The 26,679-nt window shown below is 29.6% G+C and overlaps 1 protein-coding gene and 3 pseudogenes across 1 annotated transcript; 1 reads left to right on the top strand and 3 right to left on the bottom strand.

The window, feature by feature from the left end:
- Positions 1-446: 446 nt before the first annotated feature.
- Positions 447-1,901, bottom strand: LOC124833682 (putative F-box protein At4g22030 pseudogene; annotated as a pseudogene).
- Positions 1,902-14,727: 12,826 nt separating this feature from the next.
- On the bottom strand, positions 14,728-16,171 carry LOC124833685 (putative F-box protein At4g22030 pseudogene; annotated as a pseudogene).
- A 3,644-nt stretch (positions 16,172-19,815) lies between these two features.
- LOC124833681 (putative F-box protein At4g22030 pseudogene) lies at positions 19,816-21,276 on the top strand (annotated as a pseudogene).
- A 3,498-nt stretch (positions 21,277-24,774) lies between these two features.
- On the bottom strand, positions 24,775-26,160 carry LOC124833676 (S-type anion channel SLAH1-like). The gene is made up of 2 exons (XM_047308208.2): positions 25,259-26,160; positions 24,775-25,155 (listed from the first exon to the last, which is right to left on the bottom strand). Exons 1-2 carry the CDS (start codon positions 26,108-26,110, stop codon positions 24,907-24,909), a joined length of 1,101 nt encoding a protein of 366 aa, XP_047164164.1. The 5' UTR covers positions 26,111-26,160; the 3' UTR covers positions 24,775-24,906.
- Between the last annotated feature and the right edge of the window lie 519 nt (positions 26,161-26,679).

Below are 26,679 nucleotides of genomic sequence, written 5' to 3'. Positions count from 1 at the left end.
TGATTTTCTTGATAATTATACTCTTGCCTTTTATTTCAGGCATTACCTTTTACTTATTCAATTTTCAATACAATGGCCATGACTATCCAAAAAGGTCCTCCATTTTCTTTTCAAACAAACACAAATGTCTTTTGAAATTGTGGTGGAAGGTGAACAGATGCCTTCAACACTGACAATTCATTATTGTTAATTATTTTCTTTTCCATGTTCCTACAATTCATGTATTTCCAGGAATATAACATAAGACCTACTGTCAATTGAAAATACTTTACCATGATAAGGAAAATGGATGAAGATCTCATCTCAAATCTGGTGTGGGATTGATGTATGTATTGTTTTGTATACGTGGTATCCATATATATATATATGCGTTCCATCTATAGTTTGAAATTGAATTCCTTATGCACATACTGCCATCTAATTGAGTTATATAAGACAGAGAAATGTGAGAATTAAATTTCGATCGTTGAGTGTCAATTAATTGAAAGTACTTACAAATATATCTATACATATTTTCAACGAATACTCCGTAAAGTTATGTGAGAGGACTATACAATACAATAAAGAATCAAAGAATAAATGTATCGTTTGAGATGAAATGTTATCCTGATCAGAAGAGCTTGCTGGCGAATTCATCTACGACTATTCCTTCCATAGCAAAGGAAGCAGATTTTGAGGCAAGGCGTCTCAGCCCCGAAACGCTTCTTCCCAACTTCATTGCCACCTTCATTTCAAAAACTTCACCGTTTTCTCTTTTCTCGGTGTCTGTCTCTTCAAGAGTGTCCCTAATGGTCTCTTCCAAAAGCGTGAAGAACCCACCACAGTTTCTGTACATTTCGAACACCATGCCCACTTGGCCACCGTGCTCAAATGCATTAACTGCCGAAGCCAATGAGCCAGCCATGAGAGGCACTAATGCCGCCAATGAGCCATTCCCCACAAAAGAAGACCCCACTGCTGCAATCCCACTCAGTAAAGGCCCCGCAATTGCAAGACTCTTGCTCACCTTCAACGCTATGTTTCCGAGCCTCTCATAGTCCTCACTGTCTTTCTTCCTTATCACTTCGATCACTTCCCTCAACTCCTTTTCGAGGTCTTCACTCCATCCATTCTCAGACCTTTTCCTCTCCCGTGTTCTACTTTTTCTCTGGGACTGAGACGAAGGCCACCAGACCGCTGGTTCATATTTTTGGGGAAACTTGTCGAGCATGGCTCCCAACAAGGGAAGTGGGTAAGCTTTGTCGAGTGCCAACACCTTCTCTATTGAACTCTTCACATCTTTCTCTGTGGGATTTCCAATAGTGATTAGGGTTTGGATTTGGGTATGAAGCTCTTTGAACAACCTTGTAGCATTGCGTTGCTCCTCGGCGAGTTGTGAGGGCTGAATTTTGTTCATGATGAGTGACATCCCTGTGGCGGCAGAAAACAAGAGCGTTGATGATAGTTTCAAGGCCAAAAGCGGTGCCCCGGTGTCACCAGTGGTGGCTGCAGCAACACCGGCCATGGCCGTGGCAGTGAGAGTGATCGTGTTGAGGGAGTTAAGAAGAAGAGTATTCCAGTTGTTTCTCTGTTCGCCAATGTTTTTGTGCATTTCAATTCTGTCAGAAACTTGCTCCAAAATTGCGTAGAGTTGAAGAGTGAGGTTATGAGATGATGTGTCGGTGGGAGTGAATAAATCTTGATATATGTGTTTGGTAACAACGTTGTTCTCCAATGGAATTGTGTGTGTGGAGCCATTAAGTTGATCAATGCGCAGGGGTTTTGATGGTAGCTTTGGGAGAGAACGAGAGAGTGGTGGAGGGTTAGGGAGACGAATAGAAGCGTTGATTTTTGATAGAGAAGAAGAGAGGAGAGGTGTGGTATGTAAAGAAGCCATGGGATGTGTGTGTTGATGAGATTGAGTTTGGAGATGTTGAAGATGAGAATGAGAGATAGGGTTGGCGTGTCTATATATATATATAGTGAGAGAGAGAGACATATTCAAAGGAAGAAGTCACGTATAATGAAAACTTTGACTAATACTAAGAGACAAAAGGCAGAAGATTAGACTTGGCCTTGGCCTTGGTGTGATGGCGGACTCTTTCGGCTATCAGATTTTGGTTGAGTTCTGAAATTTCAACCCTTTCATGTGAGACGCAGTAAAGCCACCAGCAACGCCATCAATATCATAATGTCAAATCCAACTGTTATATTCAACTACAACATATTGTCAGTTATTTGTTATTTAATGATTTTCAATAATTAGTTTATGGTGTATTTAATTACATGTTTATTGTCTTAATGAGGGGCTATAGAAAAAACACACTCACTATCTGTAAGGTCGTTTTGTCTCTTGTATTTCAATATTCCTTTTATGTTTTTAAAACACACCTGTTTCTATATTTATATTAAACACACCCGTGAAGGCTGTCTATATTGCATACAAAAAAGAAAAGGCTGTTTAATTAATTGATATATAATTTCAACTTATATTAAAAAAATGTTAGTTACCTGCAGTCAAAATCTGCAAGTAACAAATAAAATTCATAAATAATTATGATTTATCTAAGATAAAAGTTCTATAGGAGATCATGCAGTATACCGACCCTATTTATACTCACTTCAATACATTGCAAAAACCATTCATGTTTAAAACTCGACCTATTCAATATTTCACGTAGAAACAAAACATTTAATTAATAATTAAAGGTGACACTATTAAAGTCTTCAATTTATTACCACCAGTTTCAATTTTAAACTTATTAAATGTTTTGATTTTAAATTAAAGGTCACAATAAGTAATTGAAGCAGCAATAATGTAATTTAATGATAAATCTCCTACTACAAAATCATCAAATCTTTTAACAGATAACGTTTTTTAGCATTCTCTATTGGAAGGCTATAAAGTTTAAAAAAAAGTGTTATCTAATGTTCATCAATCCACCGCACTTATTTGAAAAAATATTCTCTATCAATGTAGATAGTATTTTTTTTAAATAAGCATGATCTATTTATTCAATTTTTTTAATGATTTATTTAATTTTTCAATAGATTGTTTAAAAAAATATTGTTTATTAGTTTAATCTTTTAATGATTTATTTAATTTTTCAATAAACCGCATTTTTTTTAAAAGAATTGGTCGTGTGTTGAAGTAAGAAAGACGACATATAGCATAGTGATTGATGGTGGTGACATGGTTTATCTAGATAAGAGTTTGAATTAACAATATGTTTTGTGTTGTGAAATGGATTGATGTTATGAGCTTATACATTATTAGATAACAATATTATATTAATTATATAATTATATGTGTTTTTGGGTGTTGATGTTGTTGGCTCATCCTTCATGTGTGATGATGGTTTCCAACTATTTTTAAAATTTTCAAACTTTATTTCTTTTTAATAAATTATATTGAAAAATTTTAATATCATATTTCAAGTTGTATTGAGATTGTTTATTATTTTTACAAATTTTAATTAATTTTAAGTTTTTAAATATTTTACCATATTATAATATTTTTTCATAATTGTATTTTAGTTACACATGACATTTAAACAGAAGTGTTACAATCCTCGTCTTCCTTTATTAGAATAATTTATATATATATATATATATATATATATATATATATATATATATATATATATATATATATATATATACTTTTAAATAGTTTAGTGCACAAATCTTATTCAATTTCTCATTAATCTGTGTAATTTGATTACCAATTAAGCATATGATACAGTATTTTCTTGATAAGTTTATGTGGTCAATCCATCATCATCATAATACGTATATTTTACATCACAGATGCATGTTATCGTCATTCACACATTACTTGAGTAAGTTCCTCTGCTTACACGTCTTTGCTTTTTTTTGTTTGAACAACCTCTCCTTGTGTTGGATTCATAGGAAAAAAAAAAAGACACAAAAACAAGAATAAAGAAAAACAACTGTATTATAATAAAAGGTTTTACACACAAAAAATATGTCACCGTACTCCAAATAATAAAACATGTCTATCTGTAAATTGAGGAATAAGAACAACAACGAATCTTTTGAATCTTCTTGGGGGTGTTCGTGACCCTCCCAACTTTCGAAATTTTATGTATGTATAACGAAAATTTATGAGAATTAAATTAGGTAGATTTTTTTATTTTTTTTATAAAGTACGTTAATATTAATAAATAGTAAAATATAAACTTAAATACAATAAAGAATAAAAAAACTTAATAAAATATTCTCTTTAAGTTATTTATGGTTTATGTTCATCTCTCACTCTCTCCCATTTCATATGTTCTTTTTGTTTTCTTTTTTTTTAAATTAATCCAAACTCATTATTTTTGCTCTTATTTTTCTTTTGTTCCATTCTTTAAAAAAAATATAGTTTTTTATTATCATATTTGATAGTGAAATATTAGTTTTATATATTTTTTATACATTATTTTTTTGTATACTAGTTTTTTTAATGAACATAAAAGAAAATTTTAACTATTTTATATTTTTTCATAACTTTTTCAAGTGTGACTTAAATATTTTAATTTTTCCATTTAGTAATTACGTCTGCCGGATAAAGATAATTTATCTTTTAGTGTTGAACTTTTTATAAAAGTATATTAATGAAGAATAAAATAATAAATTTAAAAAATGATTAAAAGGAAGCTACATGTGTAAATGAAAATAACACAAATAAATTCACCTTTTTCACCTATTCCATGACACTAATGATATGATTGTTTCCTTCTTTAAGATAAAACGAATTACAAGTAAAAAATTATGTATTAATTATTTGGAATATAATATAGGAGAATGTTCTCAAATATGGAATCTAATGAATAAAGAGATGAAATTAGAAACATTAATTTAGAATGAAGTCCATACTTTAGTTTTGATTCAACTAATGAGTTGAAGAATTTGAAATAAGCAAGTGTATAATCCGTTAAACATATATGATATTTTTATAGTTATAGTTATATAAAATTATATATTTATTTTTATGGTATGAGTAACCATGATTAAATGTATAAATTTTAAGTATATATTATATTGGTTCTCTAAATTTATTAGTCGAAATTCAGCACTAAATAAAAATAATAATTATACAATTAAGACAAAATATCATCTACAAGGATATAAAGAATATATGGTCTAATGACACTTAACATTACTAAACCCTCTTGATGATCTTTATATTAATTAAACCCATGAAACTCAAGTATGCTTAAATGATAAATGTGTTAATATCTGACAAAACTTACTTTCATAAAGTGTTAATGAATATTCCCTAAATAATAATATGATTGATATGTGAATTATCATAAATTGGTGGTTCTGTGATTGATTCCTTAGAAATGTTGGTATGAATGTATTGGATAATGAGGAGAAACAAGATGATATGAAAAGGATTATAAAGTTATTATTGATAGATATAGAAAGTTTATATTATTAATGATAAGAGAAAAGTAAAAAGTTCTATCTCTGACAACAACATTGGTGGTTAAGACATTTACAAAGTGAACCAGGTTGTTGTTTAAGACAGTCTGCCTCAGTTGCACAAAACATCTTAATGGAAAGCCAATCCAATGGGCAAATGAGTGGTCCCTTTGGCGCCTTCGCATCATTTTTCTGAATTTCATTTCCTGAACACAAAACCAAAGCCATAATCATAAATCCCACCAACACTATCTTCACTTTCATCATCTTCAATTCCATTCTGCAAAAATCTTCTTTTCTTTTCTTTTCTTTTTCTTTTCTATTTTTGTATGACATAATGCAATACCAACAACCCTATTTATACACACTATTACTGTCTCCAACTGAAAACATATTCAATATTTAATAAAATCTTCAATTTTTTACCACCAGTTTCAATTTCTACTAATATTAAAATTTATAACATTATATGGTCAAAGTTTTCTCCAACTCATTCAAAATATTTTATTTCATCTTTTCATTATTTTCAAGATTAAAAGAAAATCGTTATAAATATTTTATTTAGAGTAAACAAAATTAATACGTTTTACCGTAACTTTATAACTAATACCATATATAAATCTTGAACGTTATATAGAACGTGAACGTTAAGTCTTCACATAATTATAAAATCACATTAATTATTTTCTAAGTTCAGCATATTTTGTCATTTGTATTATTGCTTTTAACGTAATATTTGACCACTCTACCTATATGTTTTATTATGATGTAGAAAGAAAAGCATAAAATAATATTTTTATAAATAACTTGTTAGAATGAAAAATAATATTGTATATTTTAGTTTAAAAAACCTATATACAATATGTAAAACTGAAAAGAGAAAAGTAGAAAATTTAATATATAGTCAAAATTAAGAAAAGTATAATATTTTTTTTTCAATTTATTAAAAGATCTTAAAACATAATTATAAAAAAATAGGAAACATTGACTTTTATAATGTTTTTATGTTACTCTAACGCTTTTGAATATGAATTTGAGTGAAGCGGAATGAATGAATTAAGGAGAATTTAAAAGTGAAATTTATATTATTTATTAAGATATTTGAATATAAAAGTGGAGAGATTTTTAGGTAAAGTTTATGAATAATTTGTGTTATGTGATAGAAAAAGACATTTTAATAAATTAAATTATAACTTTATATTTTTACTCTTATGCTTAAATTTAATACGGTGGAAATTTTATACCTTTCTGGTTTTTATATATGTGATATATATATATATATATATATATATATATATATATATATATATATATATATATATATATATATATATAAATAAATGAGAATGGTATTTATATGTAAAATTCATGTCATGACAAGCGGTCGGATGGGACACGGATAGTGTCTACCTACAACCCGATCCGACAAAAAAATTCACCCGCTACCCGCACGGATATCTGCTTAAAAGATACCCGCAGATATTTTAAAATCCGCGGATATCTGTGAATGCCTGTGGATACCCGCAAATATTTAAAAAAATATATTTTTATAAAATATTATAATAAAACTTAAATAAAATTACAAAAAATATAATATATATTAAATTAAATATAAATTAAAATTTAATTTTAATTTAACCTTATAAAATATAAATTAATGTTAATTTTAATTAAATTTAATTTAATAAAATATAAATTAAATTTTTATTTTTATTTTTTACGGATAGCGGATATCCGCGAATACGGATAGTATAATACCCGTACTCGACCTGTTTATAAGCGGGTATTAAAAAATCCGCTACCCGCAATCCGCGGGTAGTAAATATCCACAGATACCAACTATCCGTTGCGGATTTTATCCACAGATATCCGCAGGTGCGGATTTTTTTTTCATCCTTACATGTCACTAATATGGAATAATATGTGTTAAAGAATTTGAAATTCTCCTCACTTTATTATAATGATTTGAGTCATACATCAATGAGAAGTTAAATGAAAGTTGATTATAAATCTACTATGGGTCTCGGATTTTGAATGTCTTATACTCATCTTGTACCCACATAGTTAAAGTGTGTAATGCTTATATGAAAAAAAAGTGTAAAAAATGTGTTAATCCTTAATAAGTGTCTTTCAAAAGTTATTAGAAGATATTTTTTTAATAAATAAGTTTTGTTATATGGGTGCATAGTGTTTGTATACATATATGTTTGATAAAATAAAGATGGATTGAGTTTAATTATGAATTTTATTATTGAGATTAATTTAAATAAAGTTGTTATATTATGAAAATTTGTTTTGAGATAATTTATTATTTTACTTATTGCCATAATATATACATGAGTAAATTTAGATATGCAAGTTCTTGAATCACATGGAAGAGACTAAAAATTTATGTTATCTTTAAATCAACATGTATATAAATATATTAGGTTATGGTGAAAGTTTATTTTTAATTGAACGTTTTATACTGGCCTCTGTTTAAGAATTTATTTCGTAACTTTTAATATATATTATTAACTTGCTAATTTAATAACATTATTACTATTTTGTTTCTTAAAACAAAAATCCATAGATAATTTTATTGTATGTAAATTTCTCTTATATAAATTAAGATATTAAAGTTATTTTATAATCAATTAGCTATATACTTGAATCTACGCACCATATATACCAATATTATTGTTAGGAAATCCAACATAAAAGAGGTAGAAGAAAAATATAAAATGATCTCTTGAATAATTTAATTTAGCACTATTTTTTTCCTATTTATTATTATTATTGGTAAAAGAGTCCATAAAAAATATATATATTGATCAAGGAGAATGTTTTGATAATTTCGTAGAGAAGGATAAAGAAGTAAGTTGAACAAAAGTGTAAAGAGATGTGAGTTTAAAGGAATCATGAGTTAAGTACTAATAAAGAAAAACATACCTTTATAGTAATATTTTTTTTTCTTAGATTTGTATAGGCTTTCTTGGCATTTTTTTTCATATTTAGATTTGTATAGGTTTTTTTTGGGAAAGTTATTTAATCTATATATAGTCTTTTATGTTTTTTTTTATTATTAGTTTTTTATATGATGAAAACTGATAGATATTTTTAGAAAGTTAACATGACTAAGATGTCAAAGTACGTAGTAATATCAAATATGTGTTTTATAAAAAAGAAATTAAAGAAAAATATAAATTTGCTAAAAGAGGGTTCAAATATTTATCTATACGGGTAGTTACGTGAAGACAAGAAACTAAAAGTTACAAAGTCATGTATGTATTTTGACGAAGTTTTTAGGAGTATTATATCTTTAAGAAGATAATTAGTAAAAATTATATATATTACTTAAATGAAATCACATATAGAAAAAGTATTAAACTGATAATAATTTAAATTTAAACATAGATTTTCCATCTTTTAAACTTTACGACAATAAAATTAAATTATTATATTATAATAAATAAAATTTCTTAATACAATTGCAAAAATAAATTTATATTTATGAAAATGAGTTAGAAAATAAAAATTATTATATAAAAAACAATATTTTATAGGATAAAAATATAATAAATAAAACTATTAAAAATTATAAAATGTGCGTCCTAAAAATGATTTTGATATACCATTTGACGAAATTGTACAAAGAAATAAGTTGTATGATTAAGAGTATAATAGGTTATAAAGTATATTGGAGATTTGAGAAAACTTTATTAAACTAGTCGAACCTTAAGAAACAATAAAAATTAATTATCAAAGAGGATACAAAAGATATTTTTTTGAATTAGCTAATAAAAGAAGCTATTGAACACTTGAAATCGAAAGAGTCATCATGTGAAAAATATAAACAATAAATAGAAATACTAAAAAAGAGTAGGAAGGTAAGATTTAAAAACTATTTGATTTATTGAAATTGATAATATACCATTTGAATATATCTACACTACCAAAAAATTATGTAATCAAGATTGTTTAAAAAAGTATCTTAGAGGTGTGAGTGAATTTTGTGGATATAAAACAAGTCAAATAATTAGAAAATGAGAAAAAAAAAGTGTGTACTAAAAGAAAAAAAAAGATTGAAAGTCTGATTGAAAGTCTGATTGAATTTTATGGATATAAAATAGTTAGTTAGAAAATGAGAGAAAAAAAATATATACTAAAATAAAAAAAAAAGAATATTACAATATATATATATATATATATATATATATATATATATATATATATATATATATATATATATATATATATATATATATATATATATATATATGAATGCATTTTTTAAATATCTATATTATTATATCAATAGATGACGATATTATAATGTTATTAACTTAATATAAGAAGTAAATTTATATTTATTAAGAGCAAAGGGTAATATACATATAGTTTTTGAAAAATAAATTATTATAGTACAAACTAATAATTGTGCATCAATTAATTCTTCATTGAAGACCAAATAACAATGTATGTTCTGGATGTGCACGAGCTTCCCTGTAATGCATAAAAATATTAAATTTTTTATAATGAATTAATGTATTAACCTATAACAATAATGAACAATATATTAATTATGTTAAGAAGGCATAATTTACCTTTCAAGGAGTCTTATTCTTAATGTATAGAACATATCAATCAAATTTTTTTGTATTTTGAAGAACTAAAAAAAATTATATAATGTATGTATAACACGTTATAATAGTATATAATGTATAAAAGACTAAATAAATCATTATAATCTTGTTTATGCAGATATTTTAGTGTGAACAAAATATCTTATAGCAGCAAGTATGCTGAAAATTTGAAGTATGAGGTATCCAATTAATGAGGCACAGTAAAATTGAATAGACATTATGAACAATCAAAAGATCGTAATACATAGAAACTTCTTCAAGAATGTCTTTTTTGTATGTATAATTATTTTGGTGGTGTTATATACTTGAACAGTATAAAAACTACTAAATTAATCCAATATTGAGCTAATCTTAAATCTAAAATCTATTACTGTAAAAATGAGGTGTAACACGTGAGTCAATCTGATTCATCAGAGGTTTGAGCCGGATTGAATTTGAAAAAAATGTAATTTTTTATGTGGGCTAGACTCACTTAGAATCCGGTTCACCTGGGTTGAACCCGTGGCGAGGCGGGTTGGCTTACCAACCCACCTAATTTAATTTAATTATTTATTATTTTATGTTTCAATATTATTAGTTAACTTTTTTTATTATATTGTAGATGGGGATAAAAAAGATGTTTCAAGAGAAAAAAATATTATAGATTTATCTATTGAAGACTCTAATATTATATATGGACACATGATACAAAAATTATCGATCTTAAAAATTGATTTGTTCACCTTTTGTGTTTGTTTTTGGATTACGCTTAAATTGTATGATATATTTTTTTATTTTGAAGCTTAGAGTGAAATTTATTTAGATTTGAATTAAAAAATTGTAATTTTTTTATTTTAAAAACAAGTTATAATTAAGTGAGTCAACGAGCCAATACGATATACATGTATTAGTTTAATTTATGTTAGGAAAATAAAATTAAGTAGGTAATGAAGGCCACAATTGGTCACAAAAAATGGTGTTTAATTACAGTGAACTAGTCAATACAAGTATTTCAAATAGCCTAAACTTTGATTTGTTTGATTCAAAATAAGTATTTGAGCAATCTGATTGCCACAACCTTCAGCCTACGAAACAGATTCTGACACGAATTTTGTCAACCCTTTTGACCAATATTAATCAAATATTTTTTATAAATATTTGGAATATTCATCTCTTCCGGTAATTGTCTGGTCGAAAGTTTATAGAGAATTCTAAACTGGAAGATTCAATATCAGATCCTGGATAATAATATATCCAAACTCTTTCCATGTATTTTTGAACAATGAAAAAAATAAGTCTATCATTTTTCATTAATCCAACGAGTTAGATTTGTGGAACAACGAGCCATTCGTGCCTATAAAACATATATTTTATTTTAAAATAATGATATTTTAATAACATTTTTTTACAATATTTTGATACTATTTACGTGATATTAAAATATTGTGAAATATCATTGTCCTAAAATTATTACAAGCGTCATAATCTTACCATTAATTTATTTTTAATTTATTTTTTTAAAGTATATTAGACGCCTAAAACGACTAATCTTCCTCCTAATGTTTTTCATTCCTATTTTTATGAATAATTGATTTTTTTTTTCTATTAAAAGCGGTTGAATATTTTTTTTCCTCTTGAATTATTGCAATATTACCAGACATGAACCAGATATTTACTGGTATAACATTATCATTTTTAATTTACCAGTGAAAATAGATATATTATGCACACGTGTATTTATCTTTTTCATAGCAAAAAAAATGAAATTATAGTTGTAAAAATAAATATAAATAATTTTTATTTATTTTGAAATGATTTTTATTTATTTAATATATGATTTTTATTTATTTAATTTTAAAAAGTACTTAATTTAAAAAATTAGTTAAATTTAAATAAAACGGTAACTTTTGAAAGGTAAAAATGAAAAAAAAAAAATCATTCAGCTTGAGGTTGTTATAAACCTCCTATAATATTCCAAAAAGTCCTAAAAAAACCTCTCAGCTGCTTGAGGTTAGTAGGAATTGACCATTGTGTAACTACTTGAACGTTACCTTGATTCATGGACACTCCTCTACCTAAGACAATGTGACCCAGATAGTTTACCTCTTGCAATAAAAGTAAAATATTGACAGCTTAACAAACAGTTGATGTTGTTGAAGAAGTACTTACTTGTAAATGATCCAATTTAAATGTATAGATCAATAAGGGCTACAAGGATATAAAAAAAAAACAAGGAAAATTTTCCTTCGAGCCCTTTAACATTTCATTCATTAAATTTTGGAATGTTGCAAAGACATTTGTAAGCTCAAAGACATAACAAGTTACTCATAATTAGTTATGGCAAAAATAATATATCCATGGATATTTAGGAATAAAATATGTAACAAATAGTTGATATCTGTAAATATTTATTATTCTTGAATAACATGTAGGCTTATAAACATGTTGAGTGCAGATATTATATTATCCATACCTATAAGTATCTATTACCTGCAAAAAATAAAAATAAAAATAAAAATTTAATTTATATTTTATTAAGTTAAATTTTATTAAAATTAAAATTAATTTATATTTTATTATGTTAAATTTAATTAAAATTAAAATTTAATTTATATTTAATTTAATTTATATTATATTTTATATTTTTTTGAAATATTATTTAGATTTTATTTTAAAAATTTATAACATTTTTTTAAAATATCTACATATATCCACAGGTACCCGTGAGTTTTAAAATACCCGCAGATAATTTTTAAATGGATGGAGAGTAATGGGACAAATAATAAAGCAGGTAACGAGTAGATTTTTTTATTGCAGGTCATGTAGCGGATAGGTATTATCCGTGCCTGACCCAACCCATTGTCATCCCTACTCGTAACGATTTGATGTGTTCTAAAGGTGATTTTTTACCTGTGTTCCAGATTCACCATTATTTAATGATTAATCCAACCTTATTAAGTTCAACTTGGAGAATAATTGAGCTTCAAATAGTTTATTTATAAGTTCATAAACTATTGGAATATAAATATTATCCTTAATTATAATAGCATTAAGGACTTGATAATTTTTACAAAATCTCCATATCCTATTTTTTTTACAAGAATGATGGAAGAAGAGAGGGCTTGTGTTGGAGATGATGATCCCCTCATCTAACATGTTTTGCTCTATTGTCTATTGCACCATCATTGTGTCGTTGTCAAGTCACTATCGCACCGCGTCGTGCATTGTTACGTGGCCTCCATTGTCATTAACTTTGACTTTTTCTCCTCTCTTCTTTCTCATTCTCCTTCTCTTTTCTTCTTCTTTTCTCCCATCACCACTTAATGGATAAAAAATATCACCAAATTTGAAGATAAACTTGTCACTCCTTCTGTCAACAGATTTATTGATGAAAAAACTTAATTGTTAATAAAAATTATAAATTATCAACAAACTTTTTCAACAAATTTTAAAACATATGACTACTGATAAATATTAGAGACAAATTTACATAAATTAGTCAAGACCCAAAATGTCAAGTGTGACACTACTTTACCAACATAATTTACCGACAAACAAACTCGTTTGTAATAAGAATTGTAGATTAGCAACAAAATTTACCTATAGATACATTATTGAAAAAAATATTAGTTAGTAATACAAATTATATTTACCAAGGAATGTTACAAACAAATTTACAATCGACATTTATTTTTGTCAATAATTCAAATTTCTATTTTCGTTTTTTCATGTGTTTAATGATGTTTCAGATTAACATTTGAGTTGTAACTTATCAAATGGTATCAATAATTTAAACGCAATCCTCAATTTTTTTTTAACATGTTAAAAAAAATTCATCATAATTCGTTTACGAAAACTATATTAACTTTTTAAAGTTTAGGAAACAAATTATATCAAAATTTGAATTAAAATTGCATTTGCAGTCAATATTTAAGGATTAATTTCATATTTAACCATTATAAAATATAATGCATTTACAATAAGATAAGCATTAATTATATAATCTAAGACATTTGTTTATTTAGTGTTATTTTATATTAATATTGACTTATAAAATGAGGTTTGTCTCTATTTTATATCTAGTTATGTATTATAAATTGGTTTTATATTTAATCTCGATATAAGACTTTCAACCTAGTTCCATCACACCTAGGTAAAGATGATGTTGTTTTACTTAAAAAAAAAGTCAAGAATTAAAGATTGTGTTGTCGTGTTTGCTCATTCATCCACGACAGTTCCCGCCGTCCGACATGAAGCTGATTTTGTAGCGAGTTGTCTGAGCTGCGACACATTTCTCCCAAACACCAAAGCACTCTTCATTTCCAAGACTTCTCCGTCTTGTCTTCTCTCCAACGCTTCCTCTTCCATCTCACCTTCTATTCTGGTTGCAACACTATGCGGCAATTTCTCTACTTCTCATCCACCACACCCACTTCCAGCTGCAAGTGAGCCATTCTCCACAAATGAAGATCCTAGTGTTGCAATGCCAAACTCCTGTTCATCTTCACCACTATGTATCCCAACCTCTCATTATCCTCAACGTCTTTTCTCCTCACTAAGTCAACAAATGAATAAACTTAAATGTCATAGAATAAAAAGGGTCATTTATTTGTTTAGGTTCATGAATAGTTTGAAATTGAATTCCCTATGCACATACTGCCATCTAATTGAGTTATAAGACAGAGAAATGTGAGAATTAAATTTCGATCGTTGAGAGTCAATTAATTGAAAGTACTTACAAATATATCTGTACATATTTTCAATGAATATCCGTAAAGTTATGTGAGAGGACTATACAAAATAATAAAGAATCAAAGAATAAATGTATCGTTTGAGATGAAATGTTATCCTGATCAGAAGAGCTTGCTGGCGAATTCATCTACGACTATTCCTTCCATAGCAAAGGAAGCAGATTTTGATGCAAGGCGTCTCAGCCCCGAAACGCTTCTTCCCAACTTCATTGCCACCTTCATTTCAAAAACTTCACCGTTTTCTCTTTTCTCGGTGTCTGTCTCTTCAAGAGTGTCCCTAATGGTCTCTTCCAAAAGCGTGAAGAACCCACCACAGTTTCTGTACATTTCGAACACCATGCCCACTTGGCCACCGTGCTCAAATGCATTAACTGCCGAAGCCAATGAGCCAGCCATGAGAGGCACTAATGCCGCCAATGAGCCATTCCCCACAAAAGAAGACCCCACTGCTGCAATCCCACTCAGTAAAGGCCCCGCAATTGCAAGACTCTTGCTCACCTTCAACGCCATGTTTCCGAGCCTCTCATAGTCCTCACTGTCTTTCTTCCTTATCACTTCGATCACTTCCCTCAACTCCTTTTCGAGGTCTTCACTCCATCCATTCTCAGACCTTTTCCTCTCCCGTGTTTTACTTTTTCTCTGGGACTGAGACGAAGGCCACCAGACCGCTGGTTCATATTTTTGGGGAAACTTGTCGAGCATGGCTCCCAACAAGGGAAGTGGGTAAGCTTTGTCGAGTGCCAACACCTTCTCTATTGAACTCTTCACATCTTTCTCTGTGGGATTTCCAATAGTGATTAGGGTTTGGATTTGGGTATGAAGCTCTTTGAACAACCTTGTAGCATTGCGTTGCTCCTCGGCGAGTTGTGAGGGCTGAATTTTGTTCATGATGAGAGACATCCCTGTGGCGGCAGAAAACAAGAGCGTGGATGATAGTTTCAAGGCCAAAAGCGGTGCCCCGGTGTCACCAGTGGTGGCTGCAGCAACACCGGCCATGGCCGTGGCAGAGAGAGTGATCGTGTTGAGGGAGTTAAGAAGAAGAGTATTCCAGTTGTTTCTCTGTTCGCCAATGTTTTTGTGCATTTCAATTCTGTCAGAAACTTGCTCCAAAATTGCGTAGAGTTGAAGAGTGAGGTTATGAGATGATGTGTCGGTGGGAGTGAATAAATCTTGATATATGTGTTTGGTAACAACGTTGTTCTCCAATGGAATTGTGTGTGTGGAGCCATTAAGTTGATCAATGCGCAGGGGTTTTGATGGTAGCTTTGGGAGAGAACGAGAGAGTGGTGGAGGGTTAGGGAGACGAATAGAAGCGTTGATCTTTGATAGAGAAGAAGAGAGGAGAGGTGTGGTATGTAAAGAAGCCATGGGATGTGTGTTGATGAGATTGAGTTTGGAGATGTTGGAGATGTTTGAGAATGAGAGATAGGGTTGGCGTGTCTATATATATATAGTGAGAGAGAGAGAGAGAGACATATTCAAAGGAAGAAGTCATGTATAATGAAAACTTTGACTAATACTAAGAGACAAAAGGCAGAAGATTAGACCTGGCCTTGGCCTTGGTGTGATGGCGGACTCTTTCAGCTATCAGATTTTGGTTGAGTTCTGAAATTTCAACCCTTTCATGTGAGACGCAGTAAAGCCACCAACAACGCCATCAATATCATAATGTCAAATCTAACTGTTATATTCAACTACAACATATTGTCAGTTATTTGTTATTTAATGATTTTCAATAATTAGTTTCTGGTGTATTTAATTACATGTTTATTGTCTTAATGAGGGGCTATAGAAAAAACACACTGACTCGAGCAACTCAATTATATCTGTAAGGTCGTTTTGTCTCTTGTATTTCCTTTTATGTTTTAAAACACATCTGTTTCTGTATTTATATTAAACACATCCGTGAAGGTTGTCTATATTGCATATAAAAAAGAAAAAGCTATTAAATTAATTGATATATAATTTCAACTTATATTAAAAAAAAATTAGTTACCTATAGAAATTAGTGTTTTTCTTTATTAAGATGATGATGAGGTAGGGAGATGATGATATGAATCAGTCAATCTGAAAATTACTCTGTAACAGCTTATTTTGTTTTTTCAGATGGATTTTAGACAGTTAATGATCTAGACATCGTGAATAAAAATGATCAAATTTAACATAAATTATGAAATTAAAGGCTACATTGATCATTCAAACAAAATGAGTTTCATATTAAACAAAATTAACCAATATAAAAAAAATATATTAAACCCAAAGAGGTTAGTTATCTACTATCAAACTATGTAGGTAACAAATAAAATTCATAAATAATTATGATTTATCAACCATTTATTTAAGATAAAAAATAATTAATTTAATCATTATATTTATATGTAATAAAAAAGCACAGTTAATCTATATTTATTCTTACTATATACATGTATTAGTTTCATTTTTTATTTTTTAAGCAATTTTTTTTTCTGCATATGACTTTTCTATGTTATAGATAGATATTTGTGTGTTGGAGATCTTAAATCATATTTTAATTGTTGATTAAACTCTTTTTTAATAAATAAAACTATTTTAGACTTTGAAGTTGTATAAAAAAACACTATTAATAATCTATTTTATCGTAAGGAAAGTTAATTATTTAGACATTATTAATTTTCTTGAAATATTGAGTCTTGAGATTTAATTTGAAATGTTGATAAATTTATTTTTTTCTAAATAAGTGAGAGGTGATACATTTATATTAAAAAATTATGTTAAAGTAGAAGAATTTATTAAACTTGAGAAATTTTATGACATTCCAATAATTGAAGAAAATGAAAAATAACTCTCCAAAGTTCCTAGAGTTACATATAATGAATTTGTAAATTCTTTAGATCCTCTAAAACATCCTCAAATTTTGTAATTTCCACCAAATCAAATTTGCTCTCTTTTCTTAGTTAATCCTTTTCTTAACTGGCTATATATATACGTTAAAAGTTTTACATATTAATGTATCTATATAGACCATAAAATATGAATAATGCAATTGTTTTAATTAATTGGATTCAATTTATTTGAGTAATTATTCTTGAATTGTGAAAAATTTATATTTTTACACATTTTTTATGACTTCCAAATTAGGGGATACAACGTGTCAATTTGGTTCTTGTATTTTTATTTTGTCTTAATTTAATTTTTGTATTTTTATTTTGTCTCAATTTAGTTCAAATTTTTTTAAAAATTAAACAGTTTTTCCCTCCTAAATTCAAACAAAATTTAATTTATATAAATCTTTACAAATATTTTTATTAAAATTAATTTTTTTATTAAATATTTTTAACAAAATTAAATTTATTTATATTTATATTTAATTAATTATATAAATGTTAATTATATTCTTTAAATATACCTATATGAGTTAAAAAAAATATTAACAATACCCACCAAATCAAATTGATAAGGTATGAAGGATTTGTCTAAAATGGGGTCTATATCAAATATATCTAGAAAATTATTTGTTGTCTAGTGAAATTGTCCAAAAAGACTTCAATACACTGTGTTCTTTTATTAAATTTTTTCAAATAATTTTCTTCATCACAAGCCTTCCTCTTGAAAAGAGAATAAACTATTTTATTCTTTATCATAATTTTTTTAATATATATATATATATATATATATATATATATATATATATATATATATATATATATATATATATATATATATATATATATATATATATATATATATATATATATATATATATCAACTCTCACGTAGTTAGAAAAAGATAAATTTATCAACACCCAAAAATTAAATCTTGAGACTCAATATTTCAACAAAATTAAAAATTTATAAATCATTAACTTTCCTTAAAGTAGATTCCTAATACTGTTCTTCCTTAATATAGCTTCAAAGCTTAAAATAATTTTATTTATACAAATAAGAATTCAATCAATAATTAAAGTATGATTATATGATCTCTAACCATAAAGATCTACCTAGAAAAAAAAAAGCCATATGCAGTAGAAAAACAAATTGCTTAAAAAATGGATAGAAACTTAAACTAATACATGTATATAGTATAAATAAATATAGATTAACTATGTTTTTTATTACATATAAATACAATGATTAAATTAATTATTTTTATCTTAAATAAACGGTTGATAAATCATAATTATTTATAAATTTTAGGGTTAAATATGTTTTTAGTCCCTAAACTATTGACCGTTTCTGGTTTTCGTCCCTCTTCCAAAGTAAGGTACAATTTAGTCCTCAATCTTTAAAAAACGTTCGTTTTAGTTGAAAAAACGAACGTTTTGAGGACTAAAACGAGGACTAAAAACAAAATTTTGAGGGCTAAAACGAACGTTTTTCTAAAGAATGAGGACCAAATTGTACCTTACTTTGGAAGAGGGACGAAAACCAGAAACGGCCAATAGTTTAGGGACTAAAAACATATTTAACCCTAAATTTTATTTGTTGCTTGCAGATTTTGACTGCAGGTAACTAACTTTTTTTTAATATAAGTTGAAATTATATATCAATTAATTCAAAACCTTTTCTTTTTTATATGCAATATAGACAGCCTTCACAGATGTATTTTAAAACATCAAATGAATATTGAAATACAAGAGAGACAAAACGTCCTTACAGATAATTGAGTTACTCAAGTCAGTGTGTTTTTTCTATAGCTCTTGATTAAGACCACAAACATCTAATTAAACACACCAGAAACTAACTATTAAAAATCATTAAATAACAAATAACTGACTTTATGTTTTAGTTGAATATAACAGTTGGATTTGACATTCTGATCTTGATGGCACTGTTGGTGGCCTTACTGCGTCTCACATGAAAGGGTTGAAATTTCAGAACTCACCAAAATCTGATAGCTGAAAGAGTCCGCCATCACACCAAGGCCAAGGCCAAGTCTAATCTTCTGCCTTTTGTCTCTTAGTATTAGTCAAAGTTTTCATTATACATGACTTCTTCCTTTGAATATGTCTCTCTCTCTCTCTCACTCTATATATATACGCCAACCCTATCTCTCATTCTCAAACATCTCCAACATCTCCAAACTCAATCTCATCAACACACATCCCATGGCTTCTTTACATACCACACCTCTCCTCTCTTCTTCTCTATCAAAAATCAACGCTTCTATTCGTCTCCCTAACCCTCCACCACTCTCTCGTTCTCTCCCAAAGCTACCATCAAAACCCCTGCGCATTGATCAACTTAATGGCTCCACACACACAATTCCATTGGAGAACAACGTTGTTACCAAACACATATATCAAGATTTATTCACTCCCACCGACACATCATCTCATAACCTCACTCTTCAACTCTACGCAATTTTGGAGCAAGTTTCTGACAGAATTGAAATGCACAAAAACATTGGCGAACAGAGAAACAACTGGAATACTCTTCTTCTTAACTCCCTCAACACGATCACTCTCACTGCCACGGCCATGGCCGGTGTTGCTGCAGCCACCACTGGTGACACCGGGGCACCGCTTTTGGCCTTGAAACTATCATCAACGCTCTTGTTTTCTGCCGCCACAGGGATGTCACTCATCATGAACAAAATTCAGCCCTCACAACTCGCCGAGGAGCAACGCAATGCTACAAGGTTGTTCAAAGAGCTTCATACCCAAATCCAAACCCTAATCACTATTGGAAATCCCACAGAGAAAGATGTGAAGAGTTCAATAGAGAAGGTGTTGGCACTCGACAAAGCTTACCCACTTCCCTTGTTGGGAGCCATGCTCGACAAGTTTCCCCAAAAATATGAACCAGCGGTCTGGTGGCCTTCGTCTCAGTCCCAGAGAAAAAGTAGAACACGGGAGGGGAAAAGGTCTGAGAATGGATGGAGTGAAGACCTCGAAAAGGAGTTGAGGGAAGTGATCGAAGTGATAAGGAAGAAAGACAGTGAGGACTATGAGAGGCTCGGAAACATAGCGTTGAAGGTGAGCAAGAGTCTTGCAATTGCGGGGCCTTTACTGAGTGGGATTGCAGCAGTGGGGTCTTCTTTTGTGGGGAATGGCTCATTGGCGGCATTAGTGCCTCTCATGGCTGGCTCATTGGCTTCCGCAGTTAATGCATTTGAGCACGGTGGCCAAGTGGGCATGGTGTTCGAAATGTACAGAAACTGTGGTGGGTTCTTCACGCTTTTGGAAGAGACCATTAGGGACACTCTTGAAGAGACAGACACCGAGAAAAGAGAAAACGGTGAAGTTTTTGAAATGAAGGTGGCAATGAAGTTGGGAAGAAGCGTTTCGGGACTGAGACGCCTTGCCTCAAAATCTGCTTCCTTTGCTATGGAAGGAATAGTCGTAGATGAATTCGCCAGCAAGCTCTTCTGATCAGGATAACATTTCATCTCAAACGATACATTTATTCTTTGATTCTTTATTGTATTGTATAGTCCTCTCACATAACTTTACGGAGTATTCATTGAAAATATGTATAGATATATTTGTAAGTACTTTCAATTAATTGACACTCAACGATCGAAATTTAATTCTCACATTTCTCTGTCTTATATAACTCAATTAGATGGCAGTATGTGCATAAGGAATTCAATTTCAAACTATAGATAGAACGCATATATATATATATATATATGGATACCACGTATACAAAACAATACATACATCAATCCCACACCAGATTTGAGATGAGATCTTCATCCATTTTCCTTATCATGGTAAAGTATTTTCAATTGACAATAGGTCTTATGTTATATTCCTGGAAAGACACGAATTGTAGGAACATGGAAAAGAAAATAATTAACAATAATGAATTGTCAGTGTTGAAGGCATCTGTTCACCTTCCACCACAATTTCAAAAGACATTTGTGTTTGTTTGAAAAGAAAATTGAGGACCTTTTGGACAGTCATGGCCATTGTATTGAAAATTGAATAAGTAAAAGGTAATGCCTGAAATAAAAGGCAAGAGTATAATTATCAAGAAAATCATAACAGTTGCTTTAAATTTAGTGTATGACATAATTACCTAATTCTTTTATTTGGTTTTGTGTATGATAAAATAATGGTTTTACCAGTCCCATGTTGATAACCCAAGTGGGCATGCGAGTGGGTGGAAGTGTTGAACAGACCAAGTCAATGAAATGAATTGGTGTGTCATCAATGTCCTTCTCTTCATTTCATTTTACTCCTCCCGATCGTCTTTTTTATTAGCTATTATGAATAAATACTCCAATCCTATTTGTCTTGTAAATGAAGATAGGTTTAAGCCCCTAAACCCTAATAAATTAACATTAATACAAACATATTGTCGTCTAAAAACAATAAGATTAATTCTTATTAGTTTGATGTTGGGGGAGAAATGTGTCGCAGCTGAGAGAACTCGCCCCAAAATCAGCTTGGTGTCGAATCTGTGGTGGATCCTAACTTGAGTAGTCCATAATTTATTTAGTTTAGATGGTGTTCCGGTGTATAAGGTTGACTTCCCTTGCTCTTTTATATGTATTTGGTTTTTCTATGCTTTGCCAAAATTTACAGAATGTAAAGTAAGAATCTCGGCCTTTTCTACGGCCACGTTACGTCAAGCTTTGTCTAAAGTTCTTGATCAAGTGGTTCATAGTTATTTCTTCTCTGCTGCTCATGCATTTCTAGGATCCAACAAGCTCTTCAGCTAAGAAATGTTTGGATTCTTTGATGACACAATCTATATTCTCAAAGTCCTTAGTTCACGACCTTAAGATCTTTTTCACAACTTAACTGACAGACAACTCTTTTCCATTTCAGTCGAGTTGATTTGCTATCGCATTTACCAAAGTTATGTACTCGCACCATTGTTCTATCTTCTGTTGGCTCTTCGTATCCATTGTTAACTACATCTCACACATCTTGGAATCCAAAAAAAGCTTTCATATATACACTTCAATTATCAAACTTGATTTTCTTTCTCAACTAAGGTAAGGATACATTGTTTGCAAGACTAGTCATCTCTCACTCTTTCTTTCTTAAACATTTTCTTTTTCACTTGGACACTCAGACTCTTAGTTCTAATACTGATTTGTTAGGAAAATGATACTCACTTAGAATTATCTGAATTTGCTTATGTGTCTTGCATTGTGTGATGCTTAAAATTTATATACTTACATCTTAGTTTTTCATCTCCAAAGCCATAAACTCTACCATTAAGATACCATTATTACCTATTATTATCTAATAACCATTACTTTAAACCCATTTAATCCTACCACATTTAAGTTTATCCTAACAAGTTGTTGACTTAGCGAGGAGAAAAGACTTTAAGGATAATGAGAGGTTGGAACACGTAGTGGTGAAGATGAACAGGAGTTTGGCATTGCAACCCTGGGATCTTCATTGAATGGCTCACTTGCAGCTGCAAGTGGATGTGGTGGATGAGAAGTAGAGAAATTGCTGTATAATGTTGCAACTTGTGGAAGATAGATAGAAGGTGAGGTGGAAGAGGAAGAGTTGGAGAGAAGACAAAACGGAGAAGTCTTGGAAATGAAGAGTGCTTTGGTGTTTGGGAGAAATGTGTCGCAGCTCAGACAACTCGCCACAAAATCAGCTTCATGTCGGACGGAGGGAATTGTCGTGGATGAATGAGCAAGCACGACAACATAATCTTTAATTCTTGTTTCTCTCTTTTCTTATTCTTTTTTTTTAAGTAAAAACAACATAATCTTTAATTCTTTGGTTCAGATCAATGCTTGTTTTTGCCAGAAATTAGCCTGAGACATCTTTTCCTTTAACTTTTTTTTTCTTCTGTAAAAAACTAATATCATTGTTATTATATTTAAATAAATAAGTTTATATATATAATATATAGATATGATATGGAAATAAAATGTTAAATAATTATATTATTATATTATAATATATATTAAAATATATTTATATGTAGATTCTTAAATATTAAATTATATAATAATAGTTAAATTGGTGTACGATTATGTGGTTGAAGAATTGTTTTAAGTAGTGTTTAGATATAATTGAAATGAATTTTTATGATTAGAAATTAAATGTTGATGAATTGTTATGATTAGAAATTAAATGTTGCTGAAATGTAATAGTTACTGTTTTAGTAGGTATGGTTGATCGTCTTTTAATTGATGATCTTTCACATCTTATCTTTATATTTTTGTTTGTTAATATAGATTACAGCTAATTGTCAAAAGTAAATAAAATAATAAATATATAATTTATGTTTAACCTATCACTTTATCTTGAATTTCTTTATAGCTTTTTATAATGAGTTTGAATTAATCTTTTTTACCTTTTTTACATTGACCCCCTTTGGTCATTATGGCATCAATGCACGTCGGATCTGATATAAAGAATTTCATTTATTTAACTAAAGAATCGATCGACTAACAATTAATAGAACGAGCTATACTATATGGTTACCATAACTTGTTTATAATGAATAATATAATTGTTATAACAAAAAGTAAAAGAATGATAAAATGGATTATAAGTTTGAAGTTCAAATTTGGATGTGAATATTATACTAGAGAAAGATCATGTTTGTTAGAAAAGTATATATATACACTATTCTAAATATATTAGAAAATAAAAGAAATTTTTTTAAAAAAATATATGGAGGTACCGGACCTTGAACGAAAATTTTAATGCGGCTTATAAGATGAGGTTTGCATTCACTTATATACATTCTTCATACCGAGGTATATATGTATCGAGCGTGAGATTAGACATTAATAGATGGTTGACAGTGGTTTGATAGCGGGTGGAACAATATATCCACACAAATCTCGCTAGGGTAGACTCTAACCTAACTCTGATACCATGTCAAGAAGTGGACTATAAACCTAACTCAATCCCACGTAACCGACTTATAAGGTGAGGTTTGTACTCCCTTGTATATTATAAATTGGTGTTATAATATAAAGTATAAATTGGTGTTAGTATAAATTACATCCTATTGCAAAAATTATAATTATAATTTTTAGTTAAATCACGGACATATTTTGTCTATAGAGAATTCTTTTTTTCTTGCTTACTTTTCTTTGTATTGTATCAGATAACTTTGAATTTTATTGATATGTTTTTGTTTTCCTTTTACACACATTCTTTATTTTTAACCAAACAAAAGAGAGAGCAGTGGCTATAGTGAAACATCTCATTTTCAACCTTTCAACTAATAAAGGGGGCATTTTTGTTGAGTAGCGTCTCAATTCTGAGTACAGTGACGATCATCAAAGCAATGAAAACCAGCACGGAGAGCATGCATATAACCAGCATTAACCAAGGGGCCATGCCACTTTTCACATCTTCTGCATATTCTCCACAAGCTAGACCAAGGAAGGTTAAAGGGAATGAGTACAGCCACCATGTAACGTTCAACCTCTTCATCGATTTCTTGAACAGGGCTGGTCTGCAAGCCTGCATCCAAGAACAAAGTTTGACTCCTTGATTAGAATCAAACAGGTTAAAACGATAAAAACTGACAAGTTAAACTGGTAGAATATTGGAATCAGACAAGTACCTGAGACATAAAAAGGAATAAGGACAGAAAGAGGAGCATCTTTGATGGGGTGACAAAACCACCTAGGATGGATTTCCAGGCTAAACTTGCCATGCTTGGTGCAGCAAAAAACAAGAAGTAAGCTGGCCTTAGCACTTTGGGAAACTGGTTTCCATTTTTCTGACGCTGATATAGAGTTATGAATATAACCAAATAGAATACCGATCCGATCGAGAACATTACCGCTGCACTCTCTTTCCAACCGATTTCTGCAATAACTCGAGCAGACACCAAGTTCCCTATAACCGAAACCTGGCTGGTAGGGTTTGCCACAATCGACAGAAACCTCCTTTTAGTTGTGAACCATTGTCCATAAAGTTTAATATCAATGAACAATATCACACAGGAAAAAGCCAGGCAAAGAGCTCGGTAATAGCAATTTGTATGAAGAATCATGGGTGCTGATTGAAGCATGAGAAGCCAAGAAATCCAAGGAGCGTACATGCAGTTCACTCCAATATAGTGTGAGAACTCCTCTTTCACAACATCAAAGTGAAAGATGCACTTGAGGACGTAAAGTAAAGATAAAGTAGTGGCAACGAACAGTGCAACGCACCAAAGTAGTAGAAATGCAAAGGAAGGCATGAAATTGAATCCGTGCCAAAGAGAGTTTGAGTCCTTGTTGTGTTTACTCAAACTTTTCCACAGCAAAGCTTGTGCACCAAAAGAAAGGCATATGAAAAAGTAACCAACATGGATCTTGGTCAAGATCGGTAACCGTGAATGTGATGGCTTGGTGATCTCGCTTGGGAGGGCGCAGTTGTTTGTATTGTTCATGGAACCACCTTCGATTTCATCAACTGCTGCCTTCATGTTTCTATGTCACTGATTTTGGAATGTAACATGTCTCACTCACTTCCAGGTCCAGGGATTATATAGTGCAAGGATCACAAATAAACTCTCATCAATGCATGCTGTCTGAACATTTTATAAATTAATTAGTATGGATAAGCAGTGTTACCTTTCATTTCCTCATACTTTTTCTAATTATTAATGTATTTATCTTTTATTTAATCTTTTTTCAAAATTTATATTTTTATAATATTTTTACCATTTGAGATTAAAGAAATGAAAAAATATATATATATCGTTTCAATATCATAATCTTGATAATATCTTGTTTTATAGATTTTAGGTAGAAGAAAAAGAATTTTTTTCTCAAAACCCACTTTACATCCATTAGTGCTAAGTTGAAGTGTTTCCAATTTTGGAGTGGTAAGATAATTAATATTTTAATGAGACAAAAACAAAACTCAGGAAGGTCATGATACGTATGCATTCAAATTAAGTAGGTCTTAAGTCATACTTTACCTAAAAATGTTCACTTGCTTTTAAAGGGTCTTGCTTTTACAACAGCCGAAATCTTATTGTAGTTATTTTGT

The sequence above is a fragment of the Vigna umbellata genome, chromosome 1, assembly GCF_029865625.1.
Source record: "Vigna umbellata cultivar VRB3 chromosome 1, Vumbellata_1.0, whole genome shotgun sequence".
In the NCBI taxonomy this organism is placed as follows: Eukaryota; Viridiplantae; Streptophyta; class Magnoliopsida; order Fabales; family Fabaceae; genus Vigna; species Vigna umbellata.
This window is presented reverse-complemented; position numbering and strand designations above follow the sequence as displayed.